The sequence below is a fragment of the Geotrypetes seraphini genome, chromosome 1 (assembly GCF_902459505.1).
Source record: "Geotrypetes seraphini chromosome 1, aGeoSer1.1, whole genome shotgun sequence".
NCBI lineage: Eukaryota > Metazoa > Chordata > Amphibia > Gymnophiona > Dermophiidae > Geotrypetes > Geotrypetes seraphini.
This window is the reverse complement of record NC_047084.1, coordinates 150,881,389-150,899,256: the sequence shown is the minus strand read 5'-3', so window position 1 is coordinate 150,899,256 and position 17,868 is coordinate 150,881,389. Positions and strand designations below refer to the sequence as shown.

Below are 17,868 nucleotides of genomic sequence, written 5' to 3'. Positions count from 1 at the left end.
ACAGCCTGTACTCACAGACCATGTGCAGGAGAATGGTGTTGCAGCCTGCTTCAGCTCTTTGAAAGAGCAGCTGGAGCTAGAGGGATTCTCTGCCTCAGTCCATCAGACAGCTGTCACGCTGAGATCTTCATGTCGCCAGTCAGACTTTGTTGGACTGAACCTTTAATACCCCCTGAATGGCAATGAACACAGAAAGGAGGGGGCGTGGGCAAAACTGCAGCCTGCATCGTGAGGGCCACGAAGGAAACTAATAATGCCTAACAGCCTGCACTCAAGTTCCTGATCAAGTCAAGGAAGCAAGCAAATGCTGAGGGCCCGGAACCCTGAGCTCCACAAATATTCAGGCAGTTAGCTGCACAGGAGAGGGGTCCACCAGGGTATTTCCACATCACTGAGCTGCCCTGACCAGAACCCTAACCCTCCTCCCACCAGCAATCCTTGAGGTGCCAGCCAGAAGAACAGACTGAAGTGGGAGGGAGTCCCTCAGAGCAGCTCCATGCCACTGAGCTGCCCTGATTCAAACAGGACCAAGCTGGAGGAATCTAATGTGGGAGCTCACTCCGCCCCTCCTAGCGATCCAAATAGGCACCGCGCATAATGGTGCACTGCCACTTGGTGCATTACCTAATATGTAATCCAAAGGTGTGCTCCTTAGCGCTCTGCCTTGCGCAGCAACTTCAGCAGTGACCAGAAGAAATCTACAATTATCTCCTACTTATTGCATTCTTCTACCCTCACAAGAAACTAAAACCACAAGAATCTCACATCTCATCAAGAATGACCCTCCATAGCTGTGACTAAAATAAATTGGTTATACACCCAAGACAACCCACCACTTACCTAGACTTCTGGAAAAAAAAAATTAAAGCTCGTCTCTTCTCTCTATAGACATTCTCCTAGCCTTCTCATCTTCACCCTAACCACCACAAGACCAGGCTTAAACATGTAACTGGATTTAACTCTTATTGTAAACTGCATTGATTCCTTGTAGACAACAGCAGTATATAAGACACTGTTTTGCATTGTATTTGCTAGTAATCTTTCTATTTGGCCTAACACCAGATAAAACCCAACACTTGGCCTTCCACACTATCCCATTGGTCCAAGCAAAGTACATCCAAACAAGAATAACTACCGTATTTTCGCGGATATAACGCGCACCCGTGTAAAACGCGCACACGGGTATAGCGCGCAGAAATCACGATGATATGTACAAAAACTTTTGTATACCGCGCTCACGGGTATACCGCGCATGATGCCCGACGCTCCTTTCGCCCGCCCTGACTTTCCGTGCGCTGTCCCGACTCTCCGTTCACCCCCCCTGACTTCAGTGCACTGCCCTGACTTTCAGTGTGCTGTCCCGACTCTCTGTTCACCCCCCCTGACTTCCGTGCACTGCCCTGACTTTCCGTGCGCTGTCCCGACTCTCCGTTCACCCCCCCTGACTTTCCGTGCACTGTCCCCCCTTGAAGTCCTGTCCCCCCTTGAAGGTCTGTCCCCATCCTGAAAGCCTGATGCCCCCCCCCGACGTCCGATACATCCCCCCCCCCCCCGGCAGGACCACTCGCACCTCCACCCCGAAGGACCGCCGACTCCCCAACAATATCGGGCCAGGAGGGAGCCCAAACCCTCCTGGCCACGGCGACCCCCTAACCCCACCCCGCACTACATTACGGGCAGGAGGGATCCCCGGCCCTCCTGCCCTCGACGCCAACCCCCCCCCCCCAACGACCGCCCCCCCCCAAGAATCTCCGCCCGTCCCCCAGCCGACCCGCGACCCCCCTGGCCGACCCCCACCCGCCTTCCCCGTACCTTTGTGTAGTTGGGCCAGAAGGGAGCCCAAACCCTCCTGGCCACGGCGACCCCCTAACCCCACCCCGCACTACATTACGGGCAGGAGGGATCCCAGGCCCTCCTGCCCTCGACGCAAACCCCCCCCCCCCCCAACGACCGCCCCCCCCCCAAGAACCTCCGACCGCCCCCCCCAGCCGACCCGCGACCCCCCTGGCCGACCCCCACGACCCCCCCACCCCCCTTCCCCGTACCTTTGGTAGTTGGCCGGACAGACGGGAGCCAAACCCGCCTGTCCGGCAGGCAGCCAACGAAGGAATGAGGCCGGATTGGCCCATCCGTCCTAAAGCTCCGCCTACTGGTGGGGCCTAAGGCGCGTGGGCCAATCAGAATAGGCCCTGGAGCCTTAGGTCCCACCTGGGGGCGCGGCCTGAGGCACATGGTCGGGTTGGGCCCATGTGCCTCAGGCCGCGCCCCCAGGTGGGACCTAAGGCTCCAAGGCCTATTCTGATTGGCCCACGCGCCTTAGGCCCCACCAGTAGGCGGAGCTTTAGGACGGATGGGCCAATCCGGCCTCATTCCTTCGTTGGCTGCCTGCCGGACAGGCGGGTTTGGCTCCCGTCTGTCCGGCCAACTACCAAAGGTACGGGGAAGGGGGGTGGGGGGGGGTCGGCCAGGGGGGTCGCGGGTCGGCTGGGGGGGCGGTCGGAGGTTCTTGGGGGGGGGGCGGTCGTTGGGGGGGGAGGGGGGTTTGCGTCGAGGGCAGGAGGGCCTGGGATCCCTCCTGCCCGTAATGTAGTGCGGGGTGGGGTTAGGGGGTCGCCGTGGCCAGGAGGGTTTGGGCTCCCTTCTGGCCCGATATTGTCAGGAAGTCGGCGGTCCTTCGGGGTGGGGGTGCGAGTGGTCCTGCCGGGGGGGGGGGATGTATCGGACGTCGGGGAGTCGGCCGGGCAAGAGGGCTTGGGCTCCCTCTTGCTCCGATCGTGGATGCGGGTGCGGGTGGGAGCGCGTGCGAGCGGTCGTTCGGGGTGGGGGTGCGAGCGATCCTGCTGGGGGGGTGAATCGGGCGTCGGGCGGGGTGGGAACTATGTTTAAAAACTTTTGTATACCGCGCTCACGCATATAACGCGCGAGGGGTATGCGTGGTACGTAAAAACGCGTATAACGCGCGCGTTATATCCGCGAAAATACGGTAATCCAAAAGCAGTTTCTATTAGATGCACCATCCTCGACTCCTTCTAGTCAGATATCTACTAAACATACCACCAAAAAAATAAGAAGAAACCAACCACTAAACACAGGAAAGCAAGACAATTTACTCCCAATTACCATTGCTAATCAAACTAGCAAACAAAAAAAACCTACTCCAGTACTATTCATCTGTCAGTGCAAGATCACTTGCAAACAAACTACAAATAAAAGATTTACTCATAGAAAATAATATTGGTTTAGCCTTCTTCACGGAGACCTGGCTAAAAGAAACAGATAGCCCCTATCTCTGCCCCAATGGATACAGTATATTATATGCACCAAGTCAAAAGGGGTGGAGGACTAGCCTTGATTTACAAAAGTCTCTTCAGCATATCCTTGCTGGATTCAAGCATTCAACATGCCCTTGAATAAATGACACGCAAGCTTCAAGATGAAACAGACCATCTTTCAAACACCATAGGGTTATATAGGCCACCAGGTCCATGACTAATCACTACTAATAAACTACAAGAAATCATCTCAAGCCTTACCTGCCAATTCAACAGCATAATTATTCTAGGAGACATAAATCTGCCACTAGAGTCCCAGGAATGCTCAGCTACTTATGACTTCATAAAACTCAAACAAGATAGTCACCAACTTAAATCTCTTCTGGTCCTACACATGAAAAAGGTTACATATGAGGTCTGTTCAAAAGATTCCAGGACTGATTTTATAAAAATTAAACAATCTTACAACTTATTCCACTGGGTTCCTTCAAAGTACTCCCCTTCCCTAAGTATACATTTTTCTAAATGTCTTTTCCACTTCTGGAAACAGTCCTTAAACGCATCTTCACGAATTACCAAAAGTTGTAGCGTCAAATTTTGCTTTATGTCTTCAATGGTGACGAATCGCTTTCCTTTAAGCATGGATTTAAGTTTAGGAAACAAGAAGTAGTCAGCAAGGGCCAAGTCAGGAGAGTAAGGTAGCTGGGGAAAAACCATCATTGCGTTTTTGTACAAAATTTGCACATTTTGACACATTCAACACATCTTCCACAACTCATGACATGTTCTCCATAAGCCACTTTCAACATTTCATAAGTTTCTGTACCTGTCTTACCCAATTTAAAACAGAACTTCATGCTTTAGATCTGCTCATTGAAGTCACACATGATGAAAAATAGCCGATCACGAAAACACACTTTCATAAAAACTGCTGTAGCTCGGAGATGAAAACAGATATCAACAAACAGAAAAACGGAGGTTTCAAGCTACTCAATACCGCCTAGCGCATCTCTGCTATTCCATTTGTGCGCAAATCAAATTGTCTTGGAACTTTCTGAACAGACCTCATACTAGACTTCCTAACAGTCAATCTACAATACATCATCTCTTCAACCAACTGGTCTCCAGTTCCCTGGTCGGACCACTTCCAGCACCTCCAAGAACATCGCCAGAAGAGAGGGCTACCTACCTTTCCAGATGCTGGCGAGGGACCGTTGCTCCCCTGAGGAGTAGGGTTCACAGAACTTTTGCTTCGTTTGTTTCCTGTCTTCCTTGAATGGTGCCGGTTTCCAACAGGCACCACCAAGGAGAGACTGACGTCAGTGGGGGCCTTTACTATAAAAGATGCTGTGACAGTGCTTCTACAGAGGACTACCTACCTTTCCAGGTGCTGGCAAAGGACCGTTGCTCCCCTGAAGAGTAGGGTTAACAGAACTTTTGCTACGTTTGTTTCCTGTCTTCCTTGAATGGTGCTGGTTTCCAACAGGCACCACCGAGGAGAGAGACTGACGTCAGTGGGGGCCTTTGATTACCATAAAAGAAGCTGTGGCTGCGGCAAGCCGCAGGGCGTGGCCAAAGGGGCATGCCCTAAGGGGCACGCCAGGCCCCTTGGAGCCACATAGTCTCAGGTACTTTCTGTGGAATTTTATTTCTTGGTGATTGTATTTTCATATTCCTTTCCCCTTATTTTGTAATGGGGAAACGGAAAGTCAAACCTAAAAGCTCCACACTGGTAGTGTCTGGACCCATGGATCGTCACATTGTACAATTTAACAGTATGTCTATCCCCGTGGGGGATTTACATACTATATCAAGAGCTTCGCTCAGTCCCTTAGAGAGAAATCCTCCTCCCCCACCTAGACTCCTATGTTTCTGGTACCGAAGTGGTTCCAGTAGGGACTCAAAGTGACTCAATTCATTTGGAATCTTCAATTCTTATCTTTAAACCTATGCCTCATGTCTTATTGCAAGAGGAAGGGGCCGCTGGATTTATGTCACCTGAGCCTCCGCAGGATGTTTCCCTAAAAGATATTTGGCTTTTTAATACTAGAGTTGAGGGGACGTTACTATCAGTTACAAAACAAAATGAAAAATTTTCTACTGAGGTTGTTCAGAAATTTTATAATGTAGATTCAAATTTAAAAATTCTAGATAAGCATCTGGGTGTCTAAGAGACCCAAATCTCCACATTGCAGAAGGTATCTACCTCTGCTATTAAAAAGTCACAAATAATGCATTCAAAATTTGAAAATATGGAGAATTTACTTAGGTCTAGAAATCTGAGATTGGTTAATTTCCCAAAAACCCATCTTATCTCACCAGAAATATTACTTCGTAAATACTTAAAGGAGGTTTTGGAACTTCCAAACTCAGATTCCTTACCTATCTCAAATTGTTACTACATCCCACAAAAGAAAAAAGTAGGCTCTGAGAAAGGAGTAGACCAATTGATAGCAACTGATTTAAATCTTATAGAATTTTTAGAAGATTCTTCAGATACTATCACGTGTCATAATGAGACAGGTAAGAGTCTAATTATGAAGACTTATTTTTGAAATAAACAAGTGAGGTTCTGTAGGGATGCAGTACAAATATTTCCTGATGTAGCCAGATCTACCCAGATGAAGAGGAAAGCTTTTCTTTCTTTAAAACCCAGAGCATTGGCTCTTGGAGCCACATTTTATTTAAAGTTCCCATGCAAGTGCCTTGTGCAACTGCAGGGTAAATAATTTATTTTCTGGGTTTCAATTCAATTGGAAAGTTTCCTGAATATGAATGAACAAAATAAGACCTAGCAACTTGTTATTTTTGAGGAGATATATTATTAGTGCACCTAAATAGAGGAATATTCCCCTAGTTGTTCGGGGAATTCTTGTTTTTCTTGAATTATATTGTTAAATTCAAGGAAGTTAGTTAGCCCTTTCTTAAAGTGGGCTAGAAGGAAATAGTTAATATTTAATAATGATTTCATTTCCTAATGGTGTTTGATTGTAAAAATTCTATTCTTTACTATTCAGGAAAATGAGCTGTTGTAAAAATTATATATAAAAAAAAAAAGAACATCGCCAGAAAACAAAACCTCACCAGAAGTAAAATCAACTCCCATCCTATTCTGATGCTACGTCACTGAACAACTACACCAATATGCTGATAGCACTACAAACATGATTGACCACTGGAATGCTTCCATCTCACAAGCTCTGGACTCCATTGCTCCCGTATACTACTACCACACTATGTGATCTACTAAACACACACCATGGCACACATTATCACTCAAAACTGAAAAACAGGCTTGCAGATGACTTGAAAAACAATGAAAAAAAAGTCAATCCCCAGAACACAGACTACTGTAGAAGAAAGCAATTAATTCCTACAAATACCATGTAGCAGAAACAAACAAATAAAGAGTACTTTGCTATGGATATTGAAAATGGCAACTTTGACTCCAAGCAACTCTTTCATATGATGCATATGCTAACTACTTGCCCTGTGCACCAGGCCTGTCTAAAATCACATCCCAACTGAAAGCTCAAGAATTAGCAGATTACTTCTTAAATAAGGAAAATTCAAGAAGATATAGAGCAGACAGCCAGCACCTCCATGATCAACTTACCATTCAAACCCATTATAGATGACTATTGTCCTGCAGACAGAATCTGGAACACATTTGCTCCTATAACCACAACTGAAGTCACCACACTCCTCACTAAACTATCCACAAGCAGCAGTATCCTTGACACATTCCCCAATAAATTATTTGTGACTGCACCAGACACAATTAATCAATGGATAACCAGATTTCTCAATTCCCTACTCCACGATGGGAACCTACCATACCAAGTGGGCCATATAGCCTTAATTCCCATCCCGAAAATCCAGAGTGCAGACTTATCCATTCTTTCCAACTACAGACCAAACACAGGAATCCCTATATTGACCAAATTACTTGAAATCGTAGTCTGCAAACAACTGAACAAATACATGGAACAATATTGCTTACACCCAACTCAATATGAATTCAGAGCCCAACATAGCACTGAATTACTATTTCTCACACTAACAACTGTCAAGCAATCGCTATATAAGAAAAAAAAAAGCAATTCTACTACAATTTAACATTTCAGCAGCCTTTGACTCTGTGGACCATAACCTCCTTTGGTCAAAACTCAGTGAAATCAGAATAGGAGGATCATTTCTTGATTGGTTTAACTCTTTCAAAGCTGGAGATCCATCTGTGGTGTTCCTCAGGGCTCCCCTCTTATCTTCAAATGAGCTCACTCGGTGAAATTAAATTCACAAATGAAGAACTCCTAACTTATGCTGACAACATCTTCCTATTGTTACAAATTGATCCACAAATCCTAGATTAGATTCACCTGCCAGCTGCAGACAAAGTCTGCTCCTCTCCAAGCAGGCACAATGGGTCTTGGAGCCGTTTAAAAAAAGTGAACTGAAATAAACCGCAGAAGGAAGAACTGCAGGGGGCAGTAGAGACTAGGGAGGAGTCAAAAAGCTGTGATTGACATCTTCTTAACATGCTCACGAGCACGCTTGTATAACCCTATGGTTCAGCATACCATCCCCATTGCACTGGAATACAAGATATTGGTTTTAGTATATAAGACCTATTATAACCAGATTCCAGCCAATTTATCCTCATTGTTTATCATTCCCTCTCATTCGCCAAGCTCCTCTCAAATTGGTCTCTATCATTGGCTTCACCTACCAACACACATCACTACATTACAAAGTAATCCACACTTTCCCTCTAGGCCCTCAGCTTTGGTATTTCCTTCTATCCCACATGAGTCAAAATATAATTTCCTAAATTACATTACATTACATTAGGGACTTCTATTCCGCCTATACCTTGCAGTTCAATAAATTAAAAAAAATCCATGAATACATGGCTATTCCCCAAGACCTACTCTACTCCTTAAAAATGTTCCCTTGATTTTTCTTACCCTTTCCCCTCAATCCCTTACTTTTTGTATTCTCTCCTTCCTCTCTCCCCATTGTGTCCATCCTTTGCTCTTCCTCTACTCTTTCCCCTGATTTTATTGGTATATACACAAATTTGTTATACCTTTAAAGGAGGTATATCAAAAACATGTAAATAAAGAATCCCATTTTTGTTAGTATTTAAAACTTAATGACAAATGAACCATCTTATCTTTCACAAATTTTGATTAAATATTTGTCATGTCAAACACTTAGCGTTCCTTTTACAAAGCTGCGCTAGCGGTTTTATCGCACGCACCGGATTAAACATAGAACCATAGAATATGATGGCACAAGAGGTCCGGCGGCCCAACAAGTCTGCCTACTCAAGAACCCTCCCTCCCTGGTGTACCCATCTTTTATGCATAACTCTGTAGCACCCCCCACCTGTTTGTCCCATCGACTTTTGAAGTCGATTATGCTACTAGCCTTGACCACCTGGCGTGGAAGTTTATTCCATCGATCAATCACCCGTTTGGTGAAGAAGTATTTCCTGGTGTCACCATGAAATCTTCCCCCCTTAAGTTTTAGCGGATGCCCTCTTGTTGCCGTGGGACCCGTAAGAAAAAATAATTCTTCCTCCACTTCAATGCGACCCCTGATGTATTTGAATGTTTCTATCATGTCCCCTAGCGCGTGCTAGCCGGAAATCTACCGCCTGCTCAAAAGGAGGCGGTAGCGGCTAGCACGTGCGGCAATTTAGCACACGCTATTCCACGCGTTAAGGCCCTAGCGCAGCTTTGTAAAAGGAGCCCTTAGATTTTTAAATCAGAAGCAGTTAGTCATTCCCACATATAGAGAAAATAAACAAAATTCTTCTTATTTAGTTCACAGTTCAACTCTCTGGAATTCTTTGCCAAAATATATTTGATTACTAAGTAATTTGGGACTTTTTAAATCAGAACTAAATTCTTTTCTTTTTAATGATGCTTTTTAATAATTTTTGATGTAGCTCTTTAGTGAACTATCAAGGAAAGACATAACATGACCTTATGTTTTATCTTTCCCCTTCTTTTTCTCTAAATTAATGCATTTCTATTATTTACCCTCACTGTCTAGTCTTAATAAACGACACACCCCTTAATATTTTATTTAGAATTGAAAGCCGCCGAGAAGGTTTTATCATACTGTGTAGCATATAAAGTTTTAATAAACTTGGAAAATGTCTTGCTTCAATAGGATAATGGCTATTTTTAGTGAGAGTTTTACCCTGAAGTGCCATTCTGAATCTGGACACCGGACAACAAAGTTTTTGCTTCTTTAACACTTTCGGATGTATCTTACAATCTTTGGCTACTGATCATGAAAATCATGTTTAAAATTACATATCATGTACCGTTTTAACAAAAAAGTAAATTTTTACAATTTCTTGCTAATTCTTAGCCTAATTCTTAATATAAGCTTATTGCTTATGTTATACTTTGCTGGATATAGTGTGGGCATGTCTAGGCATACATTTAGGGCAGGTTGAATAACATCCATGGAAATGATGCAGTCTGGGCGTGCCTGGGTATGCTTGTATATGCGTTTGATGGATGCTGCCTGAAAAGGCAATATAAAAGCAGTTTGCATACAGGGATAATCTTAATTACTTGTCTGTCAGTTCGGGTGTAATTTGATGTTTAAGGCATAGTATTGTCTATGTAACTTAATTAGTAAGCCAGGTAATTTATTTGTGACAGCAGAAATGTTTCGCCGATGTCATAACAGCTGTGATACATTCTGCTATATTTATGGTGAGTACACGCTTAAGCCTCAAAGACACACTATGACTCGACTTGTTAAGAAAGCATATGAGCTGCACTTCGGTTGCAAGATTGGTGATCAAGACAAACCATGGGTTCCTCACATTAGTTGTGTAAGATAGGCCGTCGAACTTAGAGCATGGCTTCAAGGTACTTGAAAGTCAATGCCATTTGCTATCCCAATATGGTGAGAACAGACGGAGTACTTGACACAGACTGTTACTTCTGTCTGACAAATATCTGGTTTCTCTGGTAAAAATATCAATCGAATACCCCAATCTTCCTTCCAATGAAGAATTTGCAATGCAAGCACTGACAGTGACATTGAACCTGATTTTGAACCATTTATGTCTGGTGAGCCCCATCTTATAACACAGTCAGAATTAAATGACCTGATCAGGGACTTAGATTTCTCAAAAGCAAAAGCAGAATTATTGGGTTCAAGACTGCAGGAATGGTGTTTGCTCTCGCAATGTATGAAATTTATTTATTTTATTTAAAAAGATTTCTTAACTGCCTATAACTAGGCAGTTTTACAATAAGAACATAAGAAGTTGCCTCCGCTGAGGCAGAACAGAGGTCCATCTTGCCCAGCGGTCCGCTCTCGCGGCGGCCCATCAGGCCTATTGCCTGAACAGTGGTCCCAGACTAATTTTGTAACTTACCTCTAATCCTATCCCTAAACCTACCTCCACTCCTATCTGTACCCCTCAATCCCTTTGTCCTCCAGGTACCTATCCAAACCTTCTTTGAAGCCCTGTAGCGTGCTCCTGCTTATCACATCTTCCGGTAGCGCATTCCATGTATCCACCACCCTCTGGGTGAAAAAGAACTTCCTGGCATTTGTTCTAAACCTTTCCCCTTTCAATCTCTCTGAGTGCCCCCTTGAACTTGTGGTTCCCCATAATTTGAAAAATCTGTCCCTGTCTACTTTTTCTACGCCCTTCATGATCTTGAAGGTTTCTATCATGTCTCCTCTAAGTCTCCACTTTTTCAGTCTGTCAGTATATGAGAGGTTCTCCATACCCTTTATTAGCTTAGTTGCTCTTCTCTGGACTCTCTCAAGTACCGCCATGTCCTTCTTGAGGTACGGCGACCAGTACTGAACACAGTACTCCAGGTGCGGGTGCACCATTGCACGATACAGTGGCAGGATGACTTCCTTCGTCCTGGTCGTGATACCCTTCTTAATGATACCCAACATTTTGTTTGCTTTCCTTGAGGCTGTGGCGCACTGCGCCGACGCCTTCAAGGTTGTGTCTACCATCACTCCCAGGTCTCTTTCAAGGTTGCTCACCCCTAGCGGTGATCCTCCCATTTTGTAAGTGAACATCGGGTTCTTTTTCCCTACATGCATGACCTTGCATTTCCCTATGTTGAAGCTCATTTGCCATTTTTTGGCCCACTCTTCCAGCGTTGTCAGATCTTTTTGGAGATCTTCGCAGTCCTCCATGTTATTAGACCTGCTGTATAGTTTGGTGTCATCCGCAAATTTAATAACCTCACATTTTGTTCCTGCCCCCAGGTCATTAATAAATATATTGAACAGGAGCGGTCCCAACACCGACCCCTGTGGAACTCCGCTCGTGACCCAGTCTGAGTAATGGCCCTTTACTCCAACCCTCTGTTTCCTGTCCGCCAGCCAGTTTTTGATCCATCGGTGGACCTCCCCTTGCACCCCGTGGTTCCATAGCTTCCTTAGCAGTCTTTCGTGTGGTACCTTGTCGAAGGCTTTTTGAAAGTCAAGGTAAATGATGTCTATGGATTCCCTTTTATCCACCATGCTGTTTACCCCCTCAAAGAAGTATAATAAGTTTGTGAGGCATGACCTGCCCTTGCAGAAGCCATGCTGGCTCGACTTTAGTAGCCCATTTTTTTCAATGTGTTCCCAGATGCTGTCTTTAATCAGCGCTTCCATCATCTTTCCCGGGACCGAGGTCAAGCTCACCGGCCTGTAGTTTCCTGGGTCTCCCCTTGAGCCTTTCTTGAAGATGGGCGTGACATTTGCTATTTTCCAGTCTTCCGGAATCTCTCCAGTTTTTAAGGATGGGTTGCATATTTGTCGAAGTGGCTCAGCTATTTCGTTCCTTAGTTCCTTGAGTACCCCGTCCGGACCTGGCGATTTGTCGCTCTTTAGCCTGTCTATCTGCCTGAGGACATCCACCTTGCTCACCTCTAGTTGGACCAGGTTTTCATCCTGATCTCTCTTTACGATCTCCTCGGGATCCGGAATGTTGGTTGTGTCCTTCCTCGTGAAAACTGACGTGAAGAACTTGTTTAACCTGTCAGCTATCTCCTTTTCCTCCCTTTCTGCCTCCATCATCTAAGGGTTCCACTTCCTCCCTTGCTGGTTGCTTCCCCTTGATGTACCTGAAGAATGATTTGAAGTTTGTTGCTTCCCCCGCCAGTCTCTCTTCCTATTCTTTTTTTGCTTTCCTAACATCGGTGACACTCCTTTTGGTGTTTCTTATGTTCCTTTTGGTTGTCCTCTGATTGGTCCTTTTCCCATTTTTTGAATGATGCCTTCTTATCACTTATCGCCTTTTTCACTGCATTTGTTATCCACACTGGGTTTTTTGTTCTATTTTTTTGCACCCTTTCCTGAACTTGGGGACGCACAGGTTTTGTGCTTCGTGCACCGTGCCCTTAAGTAGGGTCCAGGCTTTTTCTACGGACTCCATCTTCCTTGCGGTGTCGTTGAGTTTCTTTCCCACCATTTTCCTCATGGCATCATAATTTCCTTTCTTGAAGTTCAGTGCTGTCGTCGTAGTTCTTTTCACCTTTGCTGATCCAATTTCTAGCCTGTACTGGATCGTGTTGTGATCGCTGTTTCCTAGTGGGGCTAGTACCGCCACCTCCTTAGCAGGTCCCCCTAGTCCGTTGAAGATTAGGTCAAGAGTGGCATCTCTCCGTGTTGGTTCCGTGACCAGCTGTTCCATGAAACAGTCCCTCGTGGCCTCCAGGAATTTGGTCTCCCTCATGCAGTTTGAGTGCCCGATACTCCAGTCTATTCCCGGGTAGTTGAAGTCCCCCATCACCACCACACTTCCGCTTTTGCATACCTGCCTCAGTTCAGCCTCCTGATCCTGGTCGATTTCTTCCGTTTGTCCAGGTGGGCGATAGTACAGACCCAATTTTATGTCTGCTCCAGTTCCTCCGGATAGCTTAACCCATAGTGATTCCAAGTCATCCACCCTTACTGGTGTTTCCATCCTGGTTGATGGTATGGAATCCTTTATATATAGCGCTATTCCTCCACCCTTTTTGTGTGACCTATCTCTCCTGTAGAGTTTGAATCCTGGTAAAGCCACATCCCATTTATTGTCATCTGTCCACCATGTTTCTGTGACTCCAATTATGTCTAGGCCCTTTTTACTGGCTAAGACTTCCAGCTCTCCCATTTTAGCCCCTGGGCTCCTAGTATTAGTGTATAGGCATTGTAAGTCCCGGTTGTTCGCCTTTCTTGCTGGTTTTCCTCGTGGTTTGGCACTCCTGGCGACCCCCTCATGAGTTGCCAGTCCCCAAGCCTCGTCTCGGTCATCCTCCTCCTGTGGAGTGTCTGTTTCGTCCTCAGCCTGTTTCCCCATTTTTGGTTGTCCCTCTGGATTCCGTTGAATAAGAAACATACAGCACATATGATACAAACAAAAACAGCAGTTTCTTCATATCAGCCCTAGTTTACGGCAGTGTTCTTCAGCTGCCAGTCTGTGGTGCGATCGATACGGCGTTATCTTCGGGCCAGCTCCCTCTTCTTTAGTGCTGCTGTGCACAAAGCTGCAGGCAGTGGCTCCTACTCATGTCCTGCGCCCGAAGCAGAAGCCTTCTCTCTGATGTCGCAACGTCAGAGGGAAGGCTTCCAGATGAGGCGCGGGACACGCAAGGAGTCGCTGCCCGTGTTTTTGTGCACTGCGTCAATGAGGAAGAGGGATCCGGCCCGAAGATAACACTGGAGGTGGCATAAAATGGCCAGGCAGGAGCAGGCCAGAAGGTAAGGCACAGCATGGAGGGAGGGAGAATGATTTTAGTTTTAAATTTAGTGATTGAATTGTGTCAATTTTGAGAATTTACATCTGTTGTCTGTATTTTGAACTGTTCAGGAAGAAATGCATTTGTTTTTTTTTCTCTAGGGTTGTACAGCATACAGAGTCTTGAATCTTAGGGTTTGTTTGTATATATTAGCACTTTTAGTTTATGGTCCCGAATTTGCATAGGGGTTATCTGTTTTCTGGTAGGAATGAATGTTGAGAAGCATGCCTGACCCACGACTTAGCCCATTGTTCTTCAACTGCCAGTCCGCAGACTGGTGCCGGTCCACAAAATAATTCTTTTGTTTCCGCTGGACCATAGGTGTCAAAGGTTGAAGAACACTGGTTTACGGCACTCGACAGTGTATCAATACAAAACCATTCATAACCCAGAAAAGACTTATTGAAATGCTTCTACAAATAACGTAGTTTTCAGAAGTTTCTTAACTTCTGAAAATCTACAAGAGTTCTTAGTGATCCAGTCAACTTATTCCACAGCGTTACTCCCATGAAAGAAATAGCAAAGGACCTAGTACTGTCATAGTGCACTGCTGAGAAACCTGTCAACAACAATCATATTGCTGTCTTTCGAAGCTGCCAAGATGATTTAACAAATTTCTTTCCACACGTTGACAACCTCTGTATCTGCACTGAAGGGTTGTTCACAGCTTTGGGTTGTACACATGACTCACAGGAGTGACATCTTTTTAATGATTTGTCAGTGTTAAGCCTTAAGGCTGTTTTGTTACACAATGGCAATAGCTACCCATCAATACCTATTGGCTGTGCTGCACACATGAAAGAAACATGAAAAAATGGAACTGCTGTTAAAGCATATCCAGTACACAAAGAACAACTGGACATATTGTTGAAACTGAAAAAAAAATAGAATAGCAGAGGGGGTTCTGCATTGGTTGTCTCCTATTTAGAAGGTAGATCATTCAGAGTCAGAAGTAGAATAGATGTCTCTAGGGCGGTTGAGGTTAAAAAGGGTGTACCTAAGTGTTCAGCACTTTCGGCCATCCTTTTTAAAATATACATATTGTGACCAGTCAGGCTCTGTGCCTGCTGTGGTCCCATTTAGGAACCCTAAGAAAGGCAGGGTTAGGGCTCAAAACAGCTTTTCTAAACCTAGTCTACAACAGCAGTTAAGGCTTACTGACTATTCTGAGAAAGCCCTGTCCGAATCTGAACCTTTTTCAGATGATTCTGATGCAGAGGAAATGCAGACCCTACCTAGCAGCCAAAGGGTAATGTCTAAGCCCATAAACAAAGTTTAAGCAGAACACTACTTGTGGAAAGCCATGCACTTTGCAGGGAGTCCACCGAGGGAACCCTGAGAGCCACAGGTGAGAGCAGGCCCACACTGGCTTGGACGGGGTTCTCCCTTAGAATAGAAAGAGACAATTGTTGGGCCTGAGGAAGTAAAGAAGGAAAGAAAGAACTATCTAGTGCAACCAGAAATCACCAGACAAAAAAAGGTAGGATTTCAATTTAGTGATCAAAATTTGTCTACTGCAGTATATTTGTCTATTTTTCTAGGGGGCTGGGTTCAGAGGCACAATTTGGTTCAGAATATTTTTTCCTTGGTTTTCCCTCTTCTAAATCTAGGGTGAGTCTTATGGGCAGGTGCATCTTCTGGAGCAAAAAATATGGTTACCAAGTACTGTTGTTTTATTTGTGAATGGGACAGCCATGCTAGGGAGTTACATCACATTCAAAAAAACTGGCCACTCTGTAAGAATTTGGTTCCAGGACAGAAAAATGTGATACATGAACTACTTGTTGACCCAACAAATATATTTTTGCCTCCTCTTCACATATAACTTGGAAGGATGTAAAATTTTGTAAAAGCAATGAACAAGGAAGGCAAAGGTTTTTTTTAAATCTAAGACAGATGTTTCAAACAATAATTGACACCAAGATTAAAGAAGGCATTTTTGTCAGTCCACATATCAGACATGTCAGCAATGATGAAAGATTTGAAGAACTGTTAGTCGGGACAAAGAAAATCACTTGGCAAGCATTTAAGGATGTCCTTGAGAATTTTCTTGGCGGTTATAGAGCACCAAACTATATTCAACTGGTTGACAGACTTCTTAGAGCATACAAAATCATGAAGTGCAACATGTCACTGAAGATGCACTTTCTACATTCACACTTGGACTTCTTCCCCACAAATCTTGATGCAGTCAGTGACAAACATGGCAAAAGGTTTTACCAGAACATTGCAACAAAGGAAAAAAAGATATCAGAGCAACTGGAATCCATCAGTGCTGGCTGACTATTACTGAACTTTGCAATGAGATGCACTGGACACTGAGTACAAAAAGAAATCAGCAGGAAAACATTTTTAGCCACGGCATACTATCATAGTGTATCAGAAACTTTTGTGCATTAAAACATGCTGTAGTCAATTAAAGATACCATCGTGCTTCTCAAAATTCCTACGTGATACAGTCAGTGGGAAATTTTATTTGTGTTTATTTTGAATCATAATCACCAGTTTGTTTTAAGGAAGCAAAACGTTTGAAAAATTTGTTGTCCAGTCACATAATAGAAGGACAAAATTCCGACTGCACTTAGGAGACTGATTTCATATTCTAAGCACCTAAGATATACGCAAAAAAAATGAGCACAAGCACAGGCCAACAGAAAATGGACTTCTGCCTGCAATGATATTTTTTTTAAGACTGAAAGGACTTTGCATTACCTGAATACTCTATGACTTCTTCCGGTGTTTTGCCTTCTACTTCTCGTGCTATGTTTTCTATGTCATCACGGCCCCACTTCTCATTGGCTTTAATGAATTGATTAAAGTCTCTTTTATTCCAGTTTGTAAATCCCTAAGACCAAATTAGAAAGCAAATATAAAAAATAACTGTATATTAATTTATCAATGTATCATTAAACAATTATGGAAAAAGCATGAATGACACAAGAAAATTCTGATACTTTGTATTCACCACTTTGTCATTTATAACTCACCACCTTAAAGTGCTCAAGGTGGGATTGAGGACACAAGAAACCCCCCTCCCCCCCCAAACATCAGAATTAGAATAAGTGCAGTTAAAAATATAGCTATTATTAATATTAAGAATATTAAGTGTTGTATTTAAGTGTAAACTGTTTTTATTTGCTGATATACTTATTGTAAGTTTTAAAAATGAATAAAGAATTATAAAAATATTGGGAAGGCAGGCAGATATTCTACATATGACGTCCACGGAGCCCCGATGTGGCAGCTTCACAAGCAATCTTGTTTGAAGAACTTTTAGAAAGTTTGCGACTGTCGCACCAAGCATGCGCCGAGTGCCTTCCCGCCCGACGTAGGGTGCGCGTCTCCTCAGTTCAGATAGCTAGCTAAAAAACCAACCAGGGGTGGTGGGTAGGTTGTGAGAATATCTGCCTGCTGTCCCTGGATAATACCTGTTATGGTAAGTAACTGTGCTTTATCCCAGGACAAGCAGGCAGCATATTCTTGCACATGGGTGACCTCCAAGCTAACCAGAATGGGATGGTGGGAGTGTTGGTGATTAGTAGACTAAATTATGTAATACTGCCTGGCCAAAGTGGCCATCCCGTCTGGAGAAAGAATCCAGACAATAATGAGAAGTGAATGTATGAACTGATGACCAAGTGGCAGCCTTGCAGATTTCCTCAATAGGAGTAGATCTAATGAAAGCTATAGAAGCTGCCATGGCTCTAACTTTATGGGCTGTGACTCAACCCTGTAGATGCAGCCCAGCCTGAGCATAGCAGAACGAGATGCAAGCAGCCAACCAATTGGAGATTGTGCGCTTGGATACAGGATGTCCCGAC

The 17,868-nt window shown here is 44.3% G+C and overlaps 1 protein-coding gene across 4 annotated transcripts in view; it reads right to left on the bottom strand.

The window, feature by feature from the left end:
- SMARCA5 (SWI/SNF related, matrix associated, actin dependent regulator of chromatin, subfamily a, member 5) overlaps nt 1-17,868 on the bottom strand; it is a 436,858-nt gene that overhangs the window by 64,508 nt on the left and 354,482 nt on the right. For all 4 annotated transcript variants that reach the window (XM_033939984.1, XM_033939968.1, XM_033939959.1 and 1 more), the window contains one exon: nt 16,760-16,892. In XM_033939984.1, coding sequence (XP_033795875.1) covers nt 16,760-16,892 — 133 coding nt within the window. The remainder of the gene's footprint in view (nt 1-16,759; nt 16,893-17,868) is intronic.